The 22,005-nt window shown below is 33.9% G+C and overlaps 1 protein-coding gene across 2 annotated transcripts in view; it reads right to left on the bottom strand.

The window, feature by feature from the left end:
- The window catches only part of USP45 (ubiquitin specific peptidase 45), a 224,715-nt gene that overhangs the window by 20,150 nt on the left and 182,560 nt on the right, over positions 1-22,005 (bottom strand). For both annotated transcript variants that reach the window (XM_012738824.2, XM_076003101.1), the window contains 8 exons: positions 20,516-20,607; positions 19,248-19,304; positions 17,768-17,911; positions 11,608-11,664; positions 10,364-11,039; positions 8,705-8,802; positions 5,942-6,028; positions 2,781-2,934 (listed from right to left, as the gene is read on the bottom strand). In XM_012738824.2, the coding sequence (XP_012594278.2) occupies positions 2,781-2,934; positions 5,942-6,028; positions 8,705-8,802; positions 10,364-11,039; positions 11,608-11,664; positions 17,768-17,911; positions 19,248-19,304; positions 20,516-20,607 (1,365 nt within the window). The remainder of the gene's footprint in view (positions 1-2,780; positions 2,935-5,941; positions 6,029-8,704; positions 8,803-10,363; positions 11,040-11,607; positions 11,665-17,767; positions 17,912-19,247; positions 19,305-20,515; positions 20,608-22,005) is intronic.

Genomic DNA, 22,005 nt, shown 5'->3' with positions numbered 1-22,005 from the left:
TGGGAGGCCGAGGCGGGCGGATTGCTCAAGGTCAGGAGTTCAAAACCAGCCTGAGCAAGAGCGAGACCCCGTCTCTACTATAATTAGAAAGAAATTCATTGGCCAACTGATATATATATAAAATTAGCCGGGCATGGTGGCACATGCCTGTAGTCCCAGCTACTGGGGAGGCTGAGGCAGTAGGATCGCTTGAGCCCAGGAGTTTGAGGTTGCTGTGAGCTAGACTGACGCCACGGCACTCACTCTAGCCTGGACAACAAAGCAAGACTCGTCTCAAAAAAAAAAAAAAAAAAAAAAGATTATTCAGCACAATCAAGTGGGATTCATCCCACGGATGTAAGGATGGTTCAATGTATACAAGTCAATGTGATACATCATATCAATAGAATGAGGGCAAAAACCATATGGTCATTTAAATTGATGCTGAAAAAATATTCAATAAAATGCATTATCCCTTCATGATAAAAACCTCTCAAAAAACTGGGTATAGAAGGAACTTACCTCAACATGATAAAAGCCATATATGACAGACCCACAGCTAGTATCATTCTGAACGGGGGAAAAACTGAAAGCCTTTTCTCTAATATTTAGAACACAACAGGGATGTCCACTTTTACCACTGTTATTTAACATAGTACTGGAAGTTGTAGCTGAACCAATCAGACAAGAAAAAGAAATAAAGGGTATCCAAATTGGAAAGGAAGAAGTCAAATTATCCTTATTTGTAGATGATACAATCTTATATCTAGAGAAACCTAAAGACTGCACATAAAAACCTATCAGAACTGATAAACAAATTCAGTAAAGTTGCAGGACACAAAATCACTATACAAAAATCAGTAGCCATTCCATATGCCAACAGTAAAGAATCTGAAAAAGAAACAAAGCAATCCCACTCATGATAGCTACAAATAAAATACCCAGGAATAAACTTAAACAAGAAGGGAAAGACCTCTACAATGAAAACTATAAAACACTGATGAAAGAAACTGAAGAGGAAACACACAAAAAAATGGATATTCCATGCTTGTGGATTGGAAGAATTAGTATTGTTAAAATGTCCATACTACCCAAAGCAATCCATAGATAAATTGCAATCCCCATCAAAATACCAATAACAGAAATAGAAAAAATAATCCTAAAATTTATATGAAACCACAAAAGACCTAGAATAGCCAAAGATATCCTAAGCAAAAAATAAAACTGGAAGAATCACATTGCTTGACTTCAAATTAAACTACAGAGCTGTAGTAACCAAAACAGAATAGTATTGACATAAGAAAACATGCGCCAATGGAACAGAATAGAGAACTCAGAAATAAATCCATACATTATAGCAAACTGGTCTTCGTCAAAGGTGCCAAGAACATATAGTGGAGAAAGAACAATCTCTTTAATAAATGGTGCTCCATATGGAGGAGAATGAAACTAGACCCTTATCTCTTACCATATACAAAAATCAAATCAAAATGGATTAAAGACTTAAATCTAAGATCTGAAGCTATGAAACTTCTAAAAGAAAACATGAGGAAATGCTTCAAAGATATTGCCTGAGCAATGATTTCTTGAGTAATACTACCCTTGAAGCACAGGGCAAAGCAAAATTGGACAAATGAGATCACATCAAGCTAAAAAGCTTCTGCACAGCAAAGAAACAATCAACAAAGGGAAGAGACAACCCACAGAATGGGAGAAAATATTTGCAAACTACCCATCCAATAACTCAATAGGAAGAAATCAAATAATCCAATTAAAAGGGGGCAAAAGATCTGAATAGACATTTCACAAAAGAAGACATACAAATGGCCATGAGGTACTGAAAAAAATGCTCAACATCATTAGTCATTAGAGAACTGCAAATCAAAACTACAATGAGAGATCATCTCACCCCAGTTAAAATGGCTTTTATGAAAAAGACAGGCAATAACGAATGCTGGCAAGGATGTAGTGAAAAGGGAACCCTCACATACTGTTGGTAAGAATGTAAACTGGCACAAACACTATCAGGAACAGTACAGAGGTTCCTCAAAAAACTGAAACTAGAACTGCCATGTGATCCAGCAATCCCACTGTTGGGTATACATCCAAAGGAGGAGAATTCAATATATCAGAAAGATATCTGCACTTCCATGTTTGCTGCAGCACTATTTATAATAGCCAAGCTTTGGGAATCAACCTAAATGTCCATCAATAGATGAATGGATAAAGAAATTGCTGCAGATATACACAATGGAATATTATATAGCCACAAAAAGAGTGAAGTCCTGCCATTTACAACAACATGGATGAAACTGGAGAACATTATGTTATGTGAAATAAGCGAAGCACAGAAAGACAAATCTCGTATGTTTCTCATTCATATATGGGAGCTAAATATTAATAACAATTGATCTCATGGAGACAGAGAGTAGAATGATGGTTACCAGAGGCTGGGAACGGTAGCAGAGAGAGGGGGATTAAGAGGGGATGGTTTATGGGTATAAAAATATAGTTAGATATTAGATAGAATGAACAATATTTGACAGCACAACAAAGTGACTATAATCAACAAATTAGGGTATACTTTAAAATAACTAAAAGAATGGAAATGGAATGTTTCTAACACAAAGAAATGACAAATGCCTGAAGTACTGGATACCCCAGATTTGATTAAGTCACATTGTATGCCTGTATCAAAACATCACATGTACCCTATAAAGATATGCAACTATTATTTACCCATAATAATTAAAACTTAAAAAAAAAATTTTAAATAATGAAATAAACTTAGGATGGCATACCAGACACATTTTTCTTTCCAGTGATATGTTCCAATAATTGCCTGGAGGGTGTTCTCACTTTCACGTAAGCAGTGTAGTGACCTGCTCTCATTGAGCCGGTATGTTCCACTATGCCATAGAGACCATAGAGAACTTTCTCTCCCACACTTACATTCTTTTAAACAAAGAAAAAAAATCCAAATTAGTAATAGTTAGTGAAATATTATTGCAAGGGAAAGTAAGTAAATGTATATCCTGCTTAAAATACGAAAAATGCATTGTAAAACTATACTGAGATACTTTTCCACACCTATTAGGCTGACAAAATTGCAAAAGCATGACAAGATTCTCTGTTGGCCAGCCTGTAGGGAAAAAAGTACTCACACTGCATGTGGGCATGCAAAGTGTACAACCCCTATGCAGGGATATTTCATTTAATCTAGCTAAGTTACATATATATTACTCATGGATTCATCAATCCTATTTCTAGGATTCTCTCTTACAGGTACATGAACAAAACATAAAAAGACATGCACCAGACTATTAGTTGCAGGATCATTTGCAATATCAAAAGACTAGAATAAACCTACATGTCCATAAAATTAGGAAATGGTTGAAGAAATTGTGATATATCCACACAACAGAGTATAATGCTGGTTTGCAGGCCGGGCACTGTGGTTCATGCCTGTAATCCTAGCACTCTGGGAGGCCAAGGTGGGTGGATTGCTCAAGGTCAGGAGTTTGAGACCAGCCTGAGAAAGAGTGAGACCCTGTCTCTACTAAAAACAGAAAGAAATTAATTGGCCAACTAAAAATATATACAGAAAAAATTAGCAGGGCATGGTGGCACATGCCTGTAGTCTCAGCTACTCAGGAGGTTGAGGCAGAAGGATCGCTTGAGTCCAGGAGTTTGAGGTTGCTGTAAGCTAGGCTGACGCCATGGCACTCTAGCCAGGGCAACAGAGTGAGACTCTTGTATCAAAAAAAAAAAAAAAAAAAAAAAAATTGGTTTGCAGAGTATCTCTAAATACTGCTATGAAATAAGCTCCAGAATATAATGTTAGTAATAGGTAGAGAAAAGGATTCATAGTGTAAGCTATGACTTAAGAGGGGAGATGTAAACATATATATTTATCTACTTATACTTTTTAAAAGAAATAATAAAGTAAATAATAATTTTTTAAATCCTATCTATAAGGAGTGGGACGAAAAAGGTAGAATGAACATGGGTAAAAGCTAGACTTCTTTGAATTTACCTTGTTTATACACTGGACCTATGTAAATATTTTATATAACTATTAAATAAAATTTTAAAAAGCAATCCTTAAAAATGAAAATTAAAAAATTATACAAATACATCTAGTCTTTATTTGGACTCTAATTCATTTAAAAATTACATTTATGAGACAATCGGAAATATGAACACTAGATGATATGATGGAATTATTAAATAGTATTGTGGTTATGTTTTTTTTGTTTTAAAAAAACAATCTATCTTAATCTTTTAGAGATAGAAGGCCATGTGTAATGGCTCAGACCTATAATCCCAGTGCTTTGGGTGGCCAAGGCAGGAAGATTGCTTGAGGCCAGGAGTTTGAGACCAGCCAGGGCAACACAGTGAGAACCTGTCTGTAAGAAAAATAAATTAGCTGGGTGTGGTGACATGCCTGTAAGTCTAACTACTTGGGAGGCTGAGGCAGGAGGATCACTTGAGCCCAGAAGTTCCAGGCTGCAGCAAGCTATGATTGCACCACTGCAACCCACCCTGGGTGATGGAGTAAGACCCTATTTCTAAAAATAAAAAAAATTTAAAAATTAAAAAAAGAGGCCAGGCATAGTGGCTCACACCTGTAATCCTAGCACTCTGGGAGACTGATACAGGTGGATTGTTTGAGCTCAGGAGTTCGACACCAGTCTGAGCAAGAGCAAGACCCCGTCTCTACTAAAAAATAGGAAAAATTAGCTGGGCATAGTGGTGCATGCCTGTAGTCCCAGCTACTTAGGAGGCTGAGGTAGGAGGATCGCCTGAGCCCAGGAGTATGAGGTTGCTGTGAACTAGGCCAACGCCACGGCACTCTAACCCAGGTAACAAACTGAAACTCAGTCTCAAAAAAAAAAAAAAAAAAAAAAAATTAAAGAGACACATAATGAACTATTTATGGATGAAATGATGCCCGATATGTGCTTTAATATAATAAAAGAGGAAGTGAATGAGTGTGTGGACAGGGCAGGATCTCAGGCTTTAGGATTGGGTTCCAAAGGCTCATTGCACTATTCTGTCTAATTTAGTGTATGTTGGAAATTCTCCATAACAAGTACCTTTTAAATACAGTGTTTTCATAAATTTAACATAGAGCTTGTTAAATTTCAATTAGTATTTATCACATTATCAAATTCTAGAACTACTGAGTATTAATAATTTACAGATAGTACTGGTATTCTACAGCAGATAAATTGGATTCACCAGAAAACTGCATTTAAGATTTTCATTTTGACTGGTCAATGTACTGAAAATATTAAGTTCTATAAGCATTTTATTACATACCACAAAACCTAGCCTTGTAGCTATTGAACAGGACAATAAGTTACTCCATAACTGCTTCGCTCAAGGAAGACAAAGTCATTGATTTCACTACATAATTCTTACATGTAAACACAAGCAATTATATACCAGTCTGCTTTCTATACCTAAATATTAAAGTATTAGCAATTTTGAGGTAACATACTTAGCTGACAAGTACACTACTCTTGGAAATACACATGAAATGGCATGAAAGACAATGCACTAGTACACTGATTTGCAAAAGATACAGAAATCCACCAATGGTAAAACTACTACTAATTACACAGATTATTCACAAAGAACAGGAGAGGGCACAAAATATGTTCACTTCTCTTAGCACTATCAGCTTCTAGTAGCATTTACAAACAGCTTTGATTTTTATGACCACCATGTCTCATGCATTATCTTTTTAATTTTCCTTTATTCCGTCTCTCAAAAGAAAAAAGTCATAGTGTATTAAATGTTCTACATATGTTACTGATTTAATCACTATCAAAATTTTCTTTCAGAGAGAAGCTTATTAAAAAACAAACCCCAAAACATGGCTTAATAAATACATAGTATACTTTAACACATTAAATATAAATTTAACACAATTAAATATCTTAATGTACTTTACCTTACAAGTAGCAGAACAGAATGGTGCTAAATCAAGCATAAGTGGAAAATCTACATGTCTATTTACTTTACGAAGATTCAAGCCAGCCTTAAGAAAACAAAAACATTCTTTAACACAGTAAACTTAATTAAATCACAAGCATTGTATTTGTTAACTAAAACTAAAAGAAGATTTCTAGAAGTTAGTTTTTTCCATATATATAAAAACGTGACTAATGAATAGTCCAAAATTCATATGACTAAGTTAAAAAGTAGATTTCATAAATTGTTACCACAGAGATTATTCATTTACATGGGGATTTTTACCACGAACAATAAAGGAAATAATTACTTTCACTATGGCTTTTCAATATTTATGGAAAAATTAATTCAATGTGATAAAAGCTAAGCTACTGATACATATGCTATCATGAAAATGTTTCTAACTAAAGGAGTCAGGAGCCTGATGTTCTTTCTAGGCCTCAGTGACTGGTTAATAGTTAACTTGATTCTAAGCAACCTCATCTAGGTCAAGGGAGAAAATGGGTATAAATGGATTAGATTCCTTTTCAATTCTAAAATTCAATTATATTCATTCATTGAAACAAAAAAAGGTAAATACTCAAAACATTTTATCAATAAAAGTAAATGTAATATAAGGCAAATGTACTTTCGTGTTCTTAAATAAGCTCTACCATTTTCTTGTTTTCATTTTCAAAATGTATGCTTTGCATTATGTAATGGTAATAAAAACTAGCTAACAAACTATCAAAGGTATTGGGAAGGAGACCCACAAATACAAATGGACAGTGTTGGAATGAGAAGATACTTAAATCTGAATTGTATGGATAAACAAAAACTAACAGATGCTAACTTTCATGTAGTGTTTCCATGACTTCAATGACTGGTCTTTCATTTGCATACTAAACACATAATTTTACTGTAGATCTGTTGCCTTTTAATTTCTCACCTTTCTTTAAAGAGAAAAAAACATTTTTTTTTTTTGGCCAAAATATACCCCACTTACTGATTTGTTTTTCCAAGTGATCTTTTAGGAGGCTTAACATGATATCTGACATAAAATTATGAAGTCATATCCCAGGAATAATTACTTAACCTATATTCAAATTCTTTGCCTTTTTCATTAGATGACCTCTATAAGCATCTGATACCAGAACTGTCTGAGATCATTTCAGGCTAATGTATCCTCCCCAGTCAGTACTTTGCTATTAAGAAATTATATAATAGGAATTTCCACAATAGGAAAGACTACGGAAAGGAATTTAATATAAATCTTTTTCTAAGGGATAACTTTGGAAGACTGGATCCAGCCTTATATTTGGGCATATGCAGTCTTCTTTTTTTTTTATTTTAGTAGATATATCATCTTTTCCTCATTAAAATATAAATCTGCTATCCTGCACACTGGACACTTAAGCTAGGCCTTACATCTGGCATGGTCTACAAATGGGCCACACATTTTTGTGTACCTCTGTATTTCCTTAAGAAAGGTGCTTAGAAGTGAGATTAGTCAAGAGTGATTACTTTTGTTCTGAAATTCTTTTATCCAAAACATTAATGTGCTTGATATTCATTACTAAATTATTTTCTAGAAGGTGTTACCAATTTATACTTACTCCGCTGGTTAATAAGAATGCTTATATCCCACTTCACCCTTGGCAACATTATGTTGATTTGGACAGGAATCTCGCTATGATTTTATTTTACATGTCTTTTGCTGGGAAGAATGGACTTTTGCCTACTTCCCTGGAATTTATACTTCCTTTTCTAATTGATATTCTTAACTCATTTTACTATTAGGGTTTTGATATTTGTCTTATTGATCCTTAAGAGTTCTTTACATATTGTAACGTTAATCATTTGGCATATTTATGACAAAGATCTCTATCCAATTTGAGATTGGTCTTTAAGTGTTGTGTGTGTTTCTGATATACAGCTCTATTTATTTATTATTCTTTTTTCCAGAGGGCCCATTGTCAGAAATCTGACATACAGCTCTAAAGTTACTACCAAGAAGGTTTATAGAGATACTAAAAACTGAAATCAGAGACATTGCTTAGACTCTGCTCCCTACAATTCCCAACCCCTGGGAATAAGAATGAGGCTTTGTTGACATTACATTTAGCTTGAGAACAAGAAGGAATTGAGGTCTCCACAAACATTTCCCTTTAAGGGCATGAATTCTTTCTGTAAGTTGTTCCTAAATAGGGGTGTAAGTACCAAATATAAAATAACTAGTACATCACAAAATTAGCTTCTGCAATCTGGCAAGTTCCTCTCTTGTTCACAAAAAGTTACTGCAAATGCACCCCTTCCATTAGGCATTTCTGATATGGGACAAGACATATCTGCCTCCACTCTTTGTGGCCATTTAAGTTCCACTGAGTTTCTTAACCTTGGCTATAGAAAAATCAAGAACTCAATTTAACCTTTCTGTGGATAGGGATAAGTATGACGAAAAATCTCTTCTTGCACATATGTAGCCCACCTAAAATGTTGCAAATATGTAATCAAAGCTCTCACTCTTTTTCTCTGAGATTTCCTTCATGGGTTTTATAACTTGGTCTTTTGCACAGAGGTCAGATTAAATATTTATTTAAGTTTTCTCTCAGTCTTCCTGATAATCTGTTTTACACAAAAAAATTAAAAATAGTATGAATATATGGTATAGAACAAAGTCCAATCCTTGACAATATTCTATAAGACTTAGGGCTCTGCAAGAACATGATGAAAATGACTATGGTGCTACTAAAAAGACTTTTACCTGATGGAATCTTTTAAGATGGAGGATTAGGACAGCTGGAACAGCAGAAATGAGCAATTGTTTCCTGGCATTAGTATAAACTCCTTCTGCTTTCTTTTCTGCATAAAATGCAATAAACGTATATGTAAAATTCCATTTTATACATTATCTACCATATAATATAGCAAACAATTATACAGAAACATCATACCACATTTTAAAAAATGTTAAAGAAACTGGACTTCTGATTAAAAGGTTCCTCTACTCCTTTATAAAACTCCACTAAAATGAAAATACAGGGATTTTTTTTAAAGGCACATACTTAATAAGGACAATGAATAAGAGAGATGCCATTTGCAACAAAACTTTGGAAGTTGGAAAGCAGATGAACTAGTAGTAATTTATGTCAACCCCCTCCAGCTGAAGACCACCAGAAGCACACCTGTAGTTAAAGAAGTTGGACTTATTATCATTGCAGCGGAAGGAGAACACACACCATGGAGAACCATGGGGCATTTCAATGAGAGTTTGTTTGAAAGGATTTATGATAGGATTTGATTGAATGTGGCCCACTGCATATTTAACTGGGATTACTGTATGTAGATGTTTCTTTCCTCTCCAATCTAGCCATTTCTTTAATTACTAGTATATTAAGCATGTCTTTATTCTAATGCTTAGACATCTAGGGCCTTGTTAACATTGGAGGGACAGCCCATCCTAGGGCTAGCTAGCTAATTTCTGAAATAGTAAACAACTTAAGCACTTCTTTCATATGCAAACCAATCCAGAGCCCAAATCCCAACAATCTCCTTCCCAAGGCTCTTACACTCCTGGGCCATTATCCACCTGTCCTAATCACTCCAGGGCCAGGTACCAGATAACTAGAGACAGCCCAGAGCCATTAAATTATTCAAATTTGCCAATCCTAAACCTGCTTACCCTGCCTTACCCCTTCCTTCCCCCAGAAACCAGAGAAAGGTTCTTGCCCATGTTTTTGCTTAATTATGTGGCCCTGTGTAGCATCATGTTTCTTGAAAACTATCAGCAACAAACTATTTTTTCAATGGCAATCATCTCTTGATCTGTTGGCTTCACATCTAAATAACAACAAAAGCTACATTTTAAAACAACTAGTTACTAACAATCAGAGTGTTCTTTCCATTTCATCAAAGCTACAGATGCACTGAGAATTTCTTATTTGACATTTCTCACTTTTTCCACTTTTCTCTGATCAACTAAACATAGACATTATACTGCTAGCTTCATGACATATAATTATTTAAAATCTTCAGATTATGGGATTTGTGAAGCACATTAATTTCATCATTAATCTTACTAGTGATACAATTATACCTTTTTAGGATATTTCTTACAGCAAGATTTCAGATAGGTAGGTCTCTCAAATAAGATCATATGGATTTGCATTTTCAAGGCAGAGATGTATATACTTCCCACTCTTCAATTTACTTTGAACAAAAATCCACTGAAAATCTACTTTGCCCAGTCAGTGTCTTTAGTGCCCAGGCACAAATATGAATAAGACAATCTCTGTGCCCAAATAGCTTAAGTATGGAGACAAGGTTCATGGGTTCCTCTATTTGAAATCTGTAACCCACTAGTCACTATCAAATAATCCATTAGTACAAAAAGAAAAAAAAAAATGGAAAAGTTAAGATTTACCTGCAAAACTTGTTCCTTTTTGGTTCTTTTGTTTCTTCTCAGTACAATTCTCACATAGAAGCTTATTATTCCCCATTAGTAATTCCATAGATGTAAACTGGTAGAGACAGGACTGGACTGAACATTCTTTAGAAGTAGTTACATAGCTCTGAGAAAGGGTCTGAAAAGCATTTTGGGGACTGTGAGACCTCAAATGCTTCTCCTCTGAAAAATATAAATTATTTGAGACATTTAGTGGCCGATTTTCTCTGTCAAAATCTCTATCTCCAGTTATAGTGCTGCCCAAATAAAGTTCGGAAATAGCTTCAGCCATTCCATCATCACCACTGTCAGTGTTGTTGGTACATGGCAGTTCACCTGCTGATGTATGGGAAAGGTGTCCATGTGTGTGCACACCAGATCCACTACTGGATCTAAACAGCCCAGTCTGTTCTGAAGCACTTTCAGATTCTGAAGCCTCACTGTCAGCATCAACACTACTTTCAGAACGGCTGGCTTCTTTTTCACTGCCATCTGTAGGGCTTTCATTCAGGGGTGACTCAGTAGTCTTGATGCTTGCAAACATTAAAGAATCCTCATTCATGTCAAGGTTTTCACTTTTCCGGTATATGACAGCAGTCTTCTCTTCTTCAGATGACGATTTTCTTACACGTTTTCGGTTATGAATTACTTGATTCTGTAAGTTGATAGTGTTTTGAGAAAAGAATCTTGTGATTTTATTGAAAATAAATGTGAATAAGTCTCATTTAAACATTCCAGTTATTAAATAAATGCTATTTCTCTGAGATCCATTTCCTAAATTTACCTAAAGACCAATAGAAAAATATACAATAGTTCTGACTTAAAAAGTAAACCTTTACACAAGAAACTAACAACAATGGTTACCTATTTGTGGGGAGGGGAACAGAACTTTTGTAGAACAGGGCCATGAGGGAGACTTTTCAACTATTGTATACGCCTTTCCATACTTGTTGATTTTTAAAGGTTGAAAATGTGCTATTTTTAAAAAATAAATTAAAAAACAACAAAAGCACATTTAAAACTCTTATGACACAGTGTTGCCTGGTTACCACAGATCTGGAAGAAAATATTTTATTTGTATCTACTCTTTAATTTGCCTACTAATTGCTACTTGACTAAGTATTATCAACTCCGACTCTTGTCATAGTGTGCATTACAGAGATAAAACAACTTAAAATCTGAGGGGAAATCAGCAACTAATTGAATTAAAAAATTTAAGATACCTTAAATGTTTCAATAAAGGCTCCACAGAGATGAAGGTCTGTTATATATTTCTTTTCCTATAGATTGGTTTAAGTGACAAGACAAAAAAAAAGACTATCATGAATTGTATATACATTAGATACTCAGTTTTGGTTATTTAGAAGGAGAGGAGGGATCAATTGTAAAAATTACCTATGCCTCAATTTTTTCATCTTCCAAATCAGGAAAATAACATTACTTCTTGTGTTTACCAAATATTCTTAACTCCCTGAATGAAGCTAAAACATTGATTTTCACCATATATATTTGTTTTACTAGAAAGCATATGATAAATAATGAAGATTATAGTAACAGCCAGCAAGTTTCATTCTGCTGAATTTATAGAGTACATTTTTTAAAAACAAGCTTTCCTGTTATGTATATAATATTAATGGCCAGGAACTCCTAGCTAGAACAACCAGGTAAGAGAAAGAAACAATAGGCATCCAAATGGGAAAAGAGGAAGTCAAACTGTCCCTCTTTGTAGATGACATGATCTTATATTTAGAAAAGCCTAAAGACTCCACCAAAAAACTCTTAGAACTGATAAATTCAGGAAAGTTACAGGATACAAAATCAACACATGGAAATTGGTAGCATTTCTGTACAGCAATAGTAAACTAGCTGAGGGGAAAAAGGCAATCTCATTTATAAAAGCAACCAAAAAAAAACCACATACACATAGGAATAAATTTAACCAAGGTAGTAAAAGACCTCTACAGGAAAACTATAAAACACTGATGAAAGAAATTGAAAAGGACACAAAATCCCATGTTTATGGATCAGAAGAATTAGTATGAATTAAAATGACCATACTACTCAAAGCAATCTACAGATTCAATATAATCTCAGTCAAAGTAACAATGACGGTCGGGTGTGGTGCCTCACGCCTGCAATCCTAGCACTCTGAGAGGTGGGAAGCTTGCTCAAGGTCAGGAATTCGAAACCAGCCTGAGCAAGAGTGAGACCCTGTCTCTACTATAAACAGAAAAAAATTATCTGGACAACTAAAAATATATAGAAAAAATTAGCCGGGCACGGTGGAGCATGCCTGTAGTCCCAGCTACTCAAGAAGCTGAAGCAGAAGGATTGCTTGAGCCCAGGAGTTTGAGGTTGCTGTGAGCTAGGCTAACGCTACGGCACTCTAGCCTGGGCAATAAAGTGAGACTCTGTCTCGAGGAAAAAAAAAAAAAAAAAATATATATATATATATATACACACACACATATATATATATGTATATATATATATGACATTTTTCACAGGAATAGAAAAATCAATCTAAAATTCACATCGAACCAAAAAAGAGCCCAAATACCCAAAGCAATACTAAGCAAAAAGAACAAAGTGGGAGGCATCACACTAACTGACTTCAAAATATACCACAAGCCTATAGTAACCAAAACAGCATGGAGATTTCTCAAAAAAACTAAAAATAGAACTACCATATGATCCAGCAATCCCACTACTGGGTTTTTACCCAAAGATAAGGAAATACTGGCACCCTTTTGTTTATTATAGCACATTCACAATAGCAAAGATATGGAATCAACCTAATTGCACAACAATGGATGAATGGAAAAAGAAAATGTGACACATATACACAATGGAATACTATTCAGCCATAACAAAGAATAAAATCCCATCAGTTGCAGCAACATGGATGGAACTGGAAGTCTTTATTATATGAAGCCAGACACAGAAAGATCAATATCACATGTTTTCCCTCATATGCGGGAGCTAAAAAAGCAGATCTCATGAAGGTAGAAGAGTAGAATGATAGTTACCTCAGGCTGGGAAGTGTGTGTATGGGAGGAAGAAAATTAAGAGAGGCAGATTAATGGGTACAACATACAGTTAGATAGAAGAAATAAGTTCTAACATTTAGTAGCACAGTAGGGCAACTATAATTAACAACAATATAGTATATATTATAAGATAGCTAGAAGAGACGATTTGAAATGTTCCCAACACAAAGATCTGATAAATGCTTGAGGTGATGGATATCCTAAGTACTCTGACTTGATCATTACACATTTTATACACATTTTAAAAAATCACATGTACCCTTATAAATATGCACAAATATTATGTATCAATAAAAATATTAATAGCCAATGGAAATACAGACCCAACAGGTTTTTTACAACTTGCCCAAGATCATATACTTAAATAAAATAGTTGTGTCCAGAATTCAAATCATGTAACTTCTAATCCAATAGTTTCTAAACCCATGTAACCATCAGAATCACCAAAAAGGATTTGTTGTTCATAAAAATACATATCCAAAGGCATTACCATTTAGAAATGCTGATTAATGGTGTCTGAGGTTGTGCTTGAGACTCTGTTTTAATAAACATGTGATCTGATGATCAGCTGGTCTTTGGAACTTTTGAACAAGACTATTCTATCCCCTTTTTACCCTTCTATTAATACTCCCAGTGAAATATAAAGTGCCCGTTTCCATCCTTATTTTCTGCTTGATTGGATATATGATAGATTTAACTCACTAAAAATATTCTCTTTAAGTTTATAATATAAATTAGGACCAAAGATTAATAAGTTTATTCTGAAAAGACAATCAAAACTGCATGGAAGAAAGCTTACTGTCAAAGAGGTAGGTGATAGAGGATAGAAGTTAAGAATATGATTCTGGAATTAGATTGCCTGTGTTCAAATTCAGACTCTGCAACTTACTAGCCGGATGATGTTAGAGAAATTACTTTACATCTCACTATTCTAGTTTCTTCACCTATAAAAGTAGAAGTGCCAACTATGTTGGGTTGTCCTGGTGGTTAAATGAAACAACATACATAAAAGCCCACAGAATAGTGCCTGGCCCATAGTAAGCAGCATAAGTGTTCACTATTATTATTGGCAGCAATCATAGGAATGATCACACTGGTCTCACTAAACACCATCCACGTACAAGCACTGAACTAGGCACCTGAGACATAGTAGTGAGGACAGACTCAATTTTATGGCAGAGCTTACAATATATCCCGATGGAAGTATGGTAAGACATAAGTCAGTGGGAGACAGTACAGTTAGCAAGATAGCCCCTTGTTTAGCCTGTTTGAATCCCCATTTCTGCTACTGGCTACCCATATGATCTTAGGCACGTCACTTAATCTATCTTTTGACTCAATATAATTGGTATAAAGAATTGAAATCAGTGATCACAACAACTAAAAACTCAAATGCTGGGCACAATTAGTATTGTTATGATAGGAGAAATATAGGTGATATAGAAACCCAAAGAAAAAGAACTAATCCAGAGTTAAGTGGATCAGAGAAATCTGCAGGAATTGAGCAGAGAGTGCAAGAGGAGAAATGGGACTGTTCCTGGAAGAGAGAACAGTAAGTTCAAAGGCCCATATGTGAGAGAAAGAAAAAAGTTATAGAAGTACAGATATGAAAAGGAGAACCAACAAAAATGAACCAGATGCATGAAGAACTACTTATGTCACAGACTTGATTCTTAGGGCAACAGGGAGTAAGATGTCCAGTTTCGTATTTTAGAAATAATGCTCTGGCTGCAATGTGAGGCATCAAGTGGTGGCAGGGAATAGGAGAAGGGGCGGAAACCAGAGAAGAGATCAATCTGGAGGTTATCTTTTCTCACTATCTCACGGACCATTTTGGTAATGCTTTTTTGCCTCATTCAATTTTCCAATAAAAAATTTCTGGGTACTGTTTCCTTTCATTCTTTCTTTCCTTTTTTAAATACTCTGAATAAGGTCAGATCTTCTGCCTTTCTGCCAGTGCTTTCTCCATTTATATTCATATTACTATCTTGGTTTCATTTATCTTTTTTTTACCTGATGCTTCTTTATCATTCTTCATATTAAACTTTGTATGGTTTTAATGAGATAACTGTAGCATAATTTAGCAAAGAGGTGAAAAACTCAGCAACTTACTGCTGAATCTGTATTTGTACTTCTATTAATAATTTTAAAGATGAAAGAAACTTCTGTTTTTGTTACAGACACTATAAGTAGGGGGGGAACATCTACTTTTCAACAAAATATAAGACAGATGAAAATGATTTTTCCTCAAAGAGGAAATATGTCTATCTTCAGTGTTTCCAAAATTCCTGATAGTAAACTATATGCCAACACATGATAAAAATATCCTTGCAACTGTTTTAGGCTCGAAAAATTACAAAGTCTAAGTATCTGCTCAACTTGATCCTTTGAAATATTTACATAGGGTAAGTTCCCATTTTCTCAAATATTTATGCATAATACCTTGAGCAACTTAGCATGTAGGAAAAAATGGTAAAACCAGGTAAGATCTCTTTGATACAGGGTTTCCCTCAAATTTATTTTTAGGTGTATTGATAGATACTATAACTGATCAGTATTCTTTTGGAAAGTGGTCTGACTGATAAAATAGGACAATTAAAAACATTCCTAACTTATTCCATGTAGATAAGAAGACTGTGTTCTGAATGTAACCTCAATGATGAAAGGTGCAACATAGGTCTCAACAATTTCGTATTAACATCAGTGCTCATAAAACTAACACACGTATGTTGAAGTGGCTCAGTGAATTAGACCTGTGGATTTCTTTCAGAACCAATGAACTGAGGAAAGATTTTAAATATGGATATCAATTTGAGACTTTCTAGTTTCTACATTTATTCAATCAGCATGATGGTTCAACAAAAAAGTTGTGGGGTGCGGAAGGAAGGGAAGAATAGCCTACAATACAGACTCTTTATATAGTTGACCTTTGGGTAGTCACTTGTTACATCTCATTTTATCTTAGTTTTTGATATATCTAAGAAGTATCCTTACATGCCTATGGATATTTACTCTATGTATCTACCTTCTGTTTTATAATTAGTATTTTTTCTACATTTAGGCTAGAAATCACACACATTAGTTTTATAATGCTTTATTTAACTGGATTATTGCCTCTGTTAGGAGCAAGTAAAAGAAAATTTACTTTTCCAAGGTAGTCAGTGATGACATTCTTCCAACTTAAGGGCAAGATTTTCTCAGCTACTTCTCGCTTATATTATTTTCATCTAATTATTTTTTATCATTTTTCATGTTAAACTTTTTTAATGAGATAATAGTAGTATAATTTAGCAAAGAGGTGAAAAACTCAATAATTTACTATCAAATCAATACTTATACTTCTATTTTAAAAGATGCAAGGAGCTTCTGTTTGTTACAGATACTGTAAGTAACAAATTAAAGCCAAGAATACTATAAAAAAAGTTTGTCAAAATTAAATATCTTGATACTCTTATTACAGTTTTGCTATCAAGCAAAACAAGACCTTATTGATCTTTATAAAATCAGTACTGAAATTGGTAACACCTGAATCATTCTGGTTTCATGACCAAAATAATTCAGTAACTGTGGAATGGTCATCAATGACTGGTAATATCATGGAAAGAGATAAATAATATGTGTATCTACTTGACGGCAGTAAACATCACTACTTAAAAAGTTTTCTTGCTAAAAATTAAATAAAACCCGAACCTAATTAGGCCTCTACATATAACTGCCTTAAAGAGGAAACAAAGGAGACAGAGGAACCTGTTACACCATGGGAATGTGATAGCAAAATGATTTACTTCTGAATGTAGGAAACTGCTGAAAAAAGGATCTGATTTCTTCAGCAAATAAATTGCAAAAAAAAAAAGAGGGAGAAGGAATCTATAGATTAAAAAGGATGTAAGAGATGTGGCAATCAATTGCAATCTACAGACCTTTTTTAGATCCTAAATTCAAACAACACTCAGAAAGCAAAAACAAAAACCCAGTATTCATGAGACAATTACAGAAATTTGAATAATGACTGGATGCTTGGTGCTATTAAAAAATTATTCATATTTTTCAGTATGATAATGGTACTGTGGTTAATGTTTTAAAAGAGTATTTATCTTTTAGAGATACACACTGAATTACATATTTGGAATTTATTTCAAAAATAATCTTGGATGGGGTAAAGGCAATATGTGGGATATGGCTAATGCATGATTAGCCATGAGGTGATAGTAATGAAGCTGAGAAATGAGCACATGAGTGTTTATTACACTATTTTCTCTACTTTTATATATGCCTGAAATTTTTAATAAAAAGTGTTAAAAAACAAAAGTCTAACAAATGCTCACAGCCTTACCTTATCTTTAGATGGAGAACACTTCTTGGTGGCTCTTGGTTGATCAATATTTTCTATAGTAACAGTGCCACTGTACTGATCATGATCTGTCTCCTGTGAACTCTTATATTTACTCATTCTTCCCAAAGGTAAAGGTTTTGAAACCTATGTAAATGCCATATACATAACACAAAAGCTCTTTAGTAAATAAATTCTGGATATCATAATCTTAATTTCTAACTCACTTGAAATATAAAAATATAATTTTCTTTTAAAATATATTTTCTTAAAATATAAAGCACAAGCGTTTAAATTCCTTGAAAACAAACAGCATAAGACATTCTATTATAAAGACATCTGCACCGAATGTTTATGGCAGCACAATTCACTATTGCAAGATCATGGAAACAACCCAAGTGTCCATCAATTCATGAGTGGATAATTAAAATTTGGTATATGCTCACAATGGAATACTACTCAATTCTAAGAAATGACAGTGAACTAGCATTGTTTATGCTATCCTGGATTAAGCTTAAGCCTGTTATCCTAAGTGAGGTGACACTAGATCAAGAAAATGGGCTCCACATCTACTCACCATCAAATTGGTACTGACTGATTAAAACTATAGTGCTCAAATGGTAATAGGGCTCACCAGGGTTTGGGGGAGGGAGAGATACATCTTAGGGTTGTGGCGAGCATTGTGGGGGGGGAGGGAATACCTCTAGTAGGGAAAGGCAAAGATATACAATGTAATCCAAAGGTCAAAAAAAGAAAAAAAAAAAAAAGAAACTTTTATCTGGTGGTGGGCAGATGGGAGGGGGGTAGAGGGGAGGGATATACACTTACAAAATAGGTGTGATGCACACCACCTGGGGGTAGGACACGCTTGATGTTTTGGTAAGGCAGGGGTCGGGGGGGGGGGAGGAATGGCAGGGGCAATATATATAACCCTGACAATATTTATACCCCCGTAATATGATAAAATAAAATAAAAAATAAATTCCTTGAAAACTATATCATACTTTATGTACACAAACCCCCAATATCAAACACACTGTACAAACTCAATTACATATAAAAAATGACTATCAGATATCTGATAAAACACTCAACAAATGTCTTTTTTTGAGACAGAGTCTTGCTTTGTTGCCCAGGCTAGAGTGAGTGTTGTGGCGTCAGCCTAGCTCACAGCAACCTCAAACTCCTGTGCTCAAGCAATCCTTCTGCCTCAGGCTCCCAAGTAGTTGGGACTACAGGTACAAGCCACCAACCCAGCTAATTTTTTGTTTCACTTTTAGTTGACTGGCTAATTTTTTCTATTTTTAGTAGAGACGGGTCTCACTCTTGCTCAGGCTGGTCTCGAACTCCTGACCTCGAGTGAACCGCTCACCTCAGCCTCCCAGAATGCTAGGATTACGGGCCACTGCACCTGGCCTCAACAAATGTCTAAATAAATGAATCAATGTTCTTCACAAAAGAATCATTAGTTTTTTTTCCTTACCCTTTCTTCTATTATAGGAAGTGAAATATCAATGAAAGGATCTTTCATTGTGGAGATCTTAAAAGCAAACATATTGAGAACTTCAGTTAGAATTCTAATATATCAAAGAAATCAAACTTCCCAGGCTACCTAAAATTTCAAGTTAAAAAATGTTCCTGGATCAAATAGTGATTTAATTGGGTACTGCAGCACATACATAGGTAATCAAAATGAGATATTTCAAAACTTCAATGAACACAATCCAGTTGAATTTTATAACACTGCCAATATGACTAACCTGTAATATTTAAAGTAATTTCAAAATAAACAGTTTAATAAAACTGATTAACAAAAAGAAGCTCAGCATTTTTGGTGAAATTAGTGCCATAACATAAATAAAATATAAAATGTTAAGAGAAAGTCATAAAAAAAGGAGAGAGTCTGGCTATTTTGTAGATTCCTTAGGATAATTCTGTTTTAAAAGATACTCTCTACCTTGTGAGAAAGAAATTAACTTCTATTTTGAATATTCTTATAAATTTAAGTAATTGTATTTACACATTCTGTACTTCAACATAACAGGCTAGAAAGAGATGTCATTTATAATCCTGCTTTTGTGACACTACAGAGGACAGAAAACTACTCCAGAATCTGACAATGGACATAATAGAGACTCTTTCTTCTACCATTAAAATCTGACAAAATGTAAACCTCTCATACTCTAAGCCACATACTTTCAGAAATATTCTTTACCCAGCAATTAAAAAAATCTATAAAAATTTATGTGTTAAGTTGTTGTTAAAGATGGCATTCCAAATAAAAATTATCACTCAATTCAAAGATGAGACATGTCTACACAAAAAAAACTTTAACAAGTCATATAAATACAAACTTTAAATCAAATGTGATATAATCACTCTAAGTTATGTTACTACATTAAATCATTTATATTGGTATTACATTTTAGGGCAATGTGTTACTCTCTCTCCTCACATAGGTTCCTCTCTCAATTCAATCCAAACAAGTAACTAATACATTTCAGCATATATCACTTTGCAGGTGTGTCATGAGGAAAAATAAAAACACACATAAACACATTTACTTAAAAAAATTATAATTATCATGTTTATTTTCTAGGAGTCTAGGGTATAATATTTTTAAAGACTTTCAAGAATTATTAGTCATCTTGTCACAAATTTTAAAAATGACTGCCAATGATCACATGTGAAAGAAAATATAAAATGTGACTGTAATCTATTCCATGCTGAAGTGAATTCCAAAGTACCTACATTTGCACATTCTTCACACATGACCGTGCTAGTTAATTCACCAATAAAGATCCGATCTATGAAGTTCATTTTCACACCTTCTTTTCCATATGCTGTAAAAATCATACTTTTTAATGCAAAAGACATGTCAACCATCCATCCAACAGTGTAACAGGCTAATTTCTGTTTATGCAAAAGATATCTGCATAAGGCAGATATCCTATATCACATTTAATAATATATTAATATTTTACTATATGTAAGTTATAATGTCCTTTTCCTTATGATTTTGTAGAGGAAATATGACTACTGTAGTCATACAGTCATAACTACTGTAGTTTCCAAGAAAAACATACTGTTCTTAAATTTAAGAGGCAAAATAAATAGAGCAATAACCACTATTCATACTACACCTCAACTGCTCCCATTAAACCTCTGAAAGCCTTGTGTCTAACTTAGAAGACAGAAGATTGGGAAAGGAGATTATGCTTTCAGGACTACAGGTACTAGGACCATGGCTATGAAAATAACAGTAATAAAAGACATGTAAACAAGCATAGTGTAAGGAATTAACACAGGCAGTTAAGAACTCAGTTAAGAACTTGATTATATTTTTACAAGTTAAAAGTATTCTGCTCAGGAAATACTTACAATCAAAGAAAACTATGCCTATGATTTGCTCTAAAATAATCTGGGGTTGGGAGAAAATAGTTTAAACACATAAATGTAGTTTCAGCTGGGTGATAGGTACAAGGGACTGCATTATACTATTCTAATAAAAATTTGAAAATTTCCATCATAAACCATGCAGAAGAAAGTATAATATATTAACAAACCTATTCACCCCTCTTTCAAAGTTCTGTCTTTTTTGGGCTTCTACCTTCAAGTTTCATATAAATAATATTTAAAATTATTTAAAACATTACTTGAAGCACTGAATAACGGAGCAGACATTTCTGAACATATCAAGAAACATTAATTACAATAATTATTTAGAAATACCATGGTAAATTAAGATGTTTCATTAAGAAAAATTCTGCAAGAGACTGAAAATAGAAAAGATTACAAAACCAGAGAGGAAAGAAAAACTGGGCTGTTATTTTAAATATGCACTAGATGGCACTATCTCAACATAAAAGAACAAAGCATGCTTGAGATTACATTTTTATAAACCTTGAACCCTTATTAACTATAATACAGTTTTAGAGTACACAATAACAATGTATGCATGTTTGTTTATAAATTATATACATGTAGTATGTATATTATAAAACTATAAAAAATAGAAGTGAGAAAAGAGAAAATAAAATACAAATAATATTTTTAAATGTCTTCTAAAAATGACTTCATGCTAACTTTAGTTAATATCTCAAGGCAGAATATACACTTAAGACAAAGTAAATTGCTAATATCATAGGACACAAACCCACACTGTAGTATTGATAACTGTAAATAATTAGCTTTGATCAATCATTGTTTTGCATCATATTTTGACTGATGACGAGCAAACA

Source organism: Microcebus murinus, chromosome 5 (assembly GCF_040939455.1).
Source record: "Microcebus murinus isolate Inina chromosome 5, M.murinus_Inina_mat1.0, whole genome shotgun sequence".
Taxonomy (NCBI): domain Eukaryota; kingdom Metazoa; phylum Chordata; class Mammalia; order Primates; family Cheirogaleidae; genus Microcebus; species Microcebus murinus.
The sequence above is the reverse complement of the archived record's forward strand: the minus strand, read 5'-3'. Positions and strand labels throughout refer to the sequence as shown.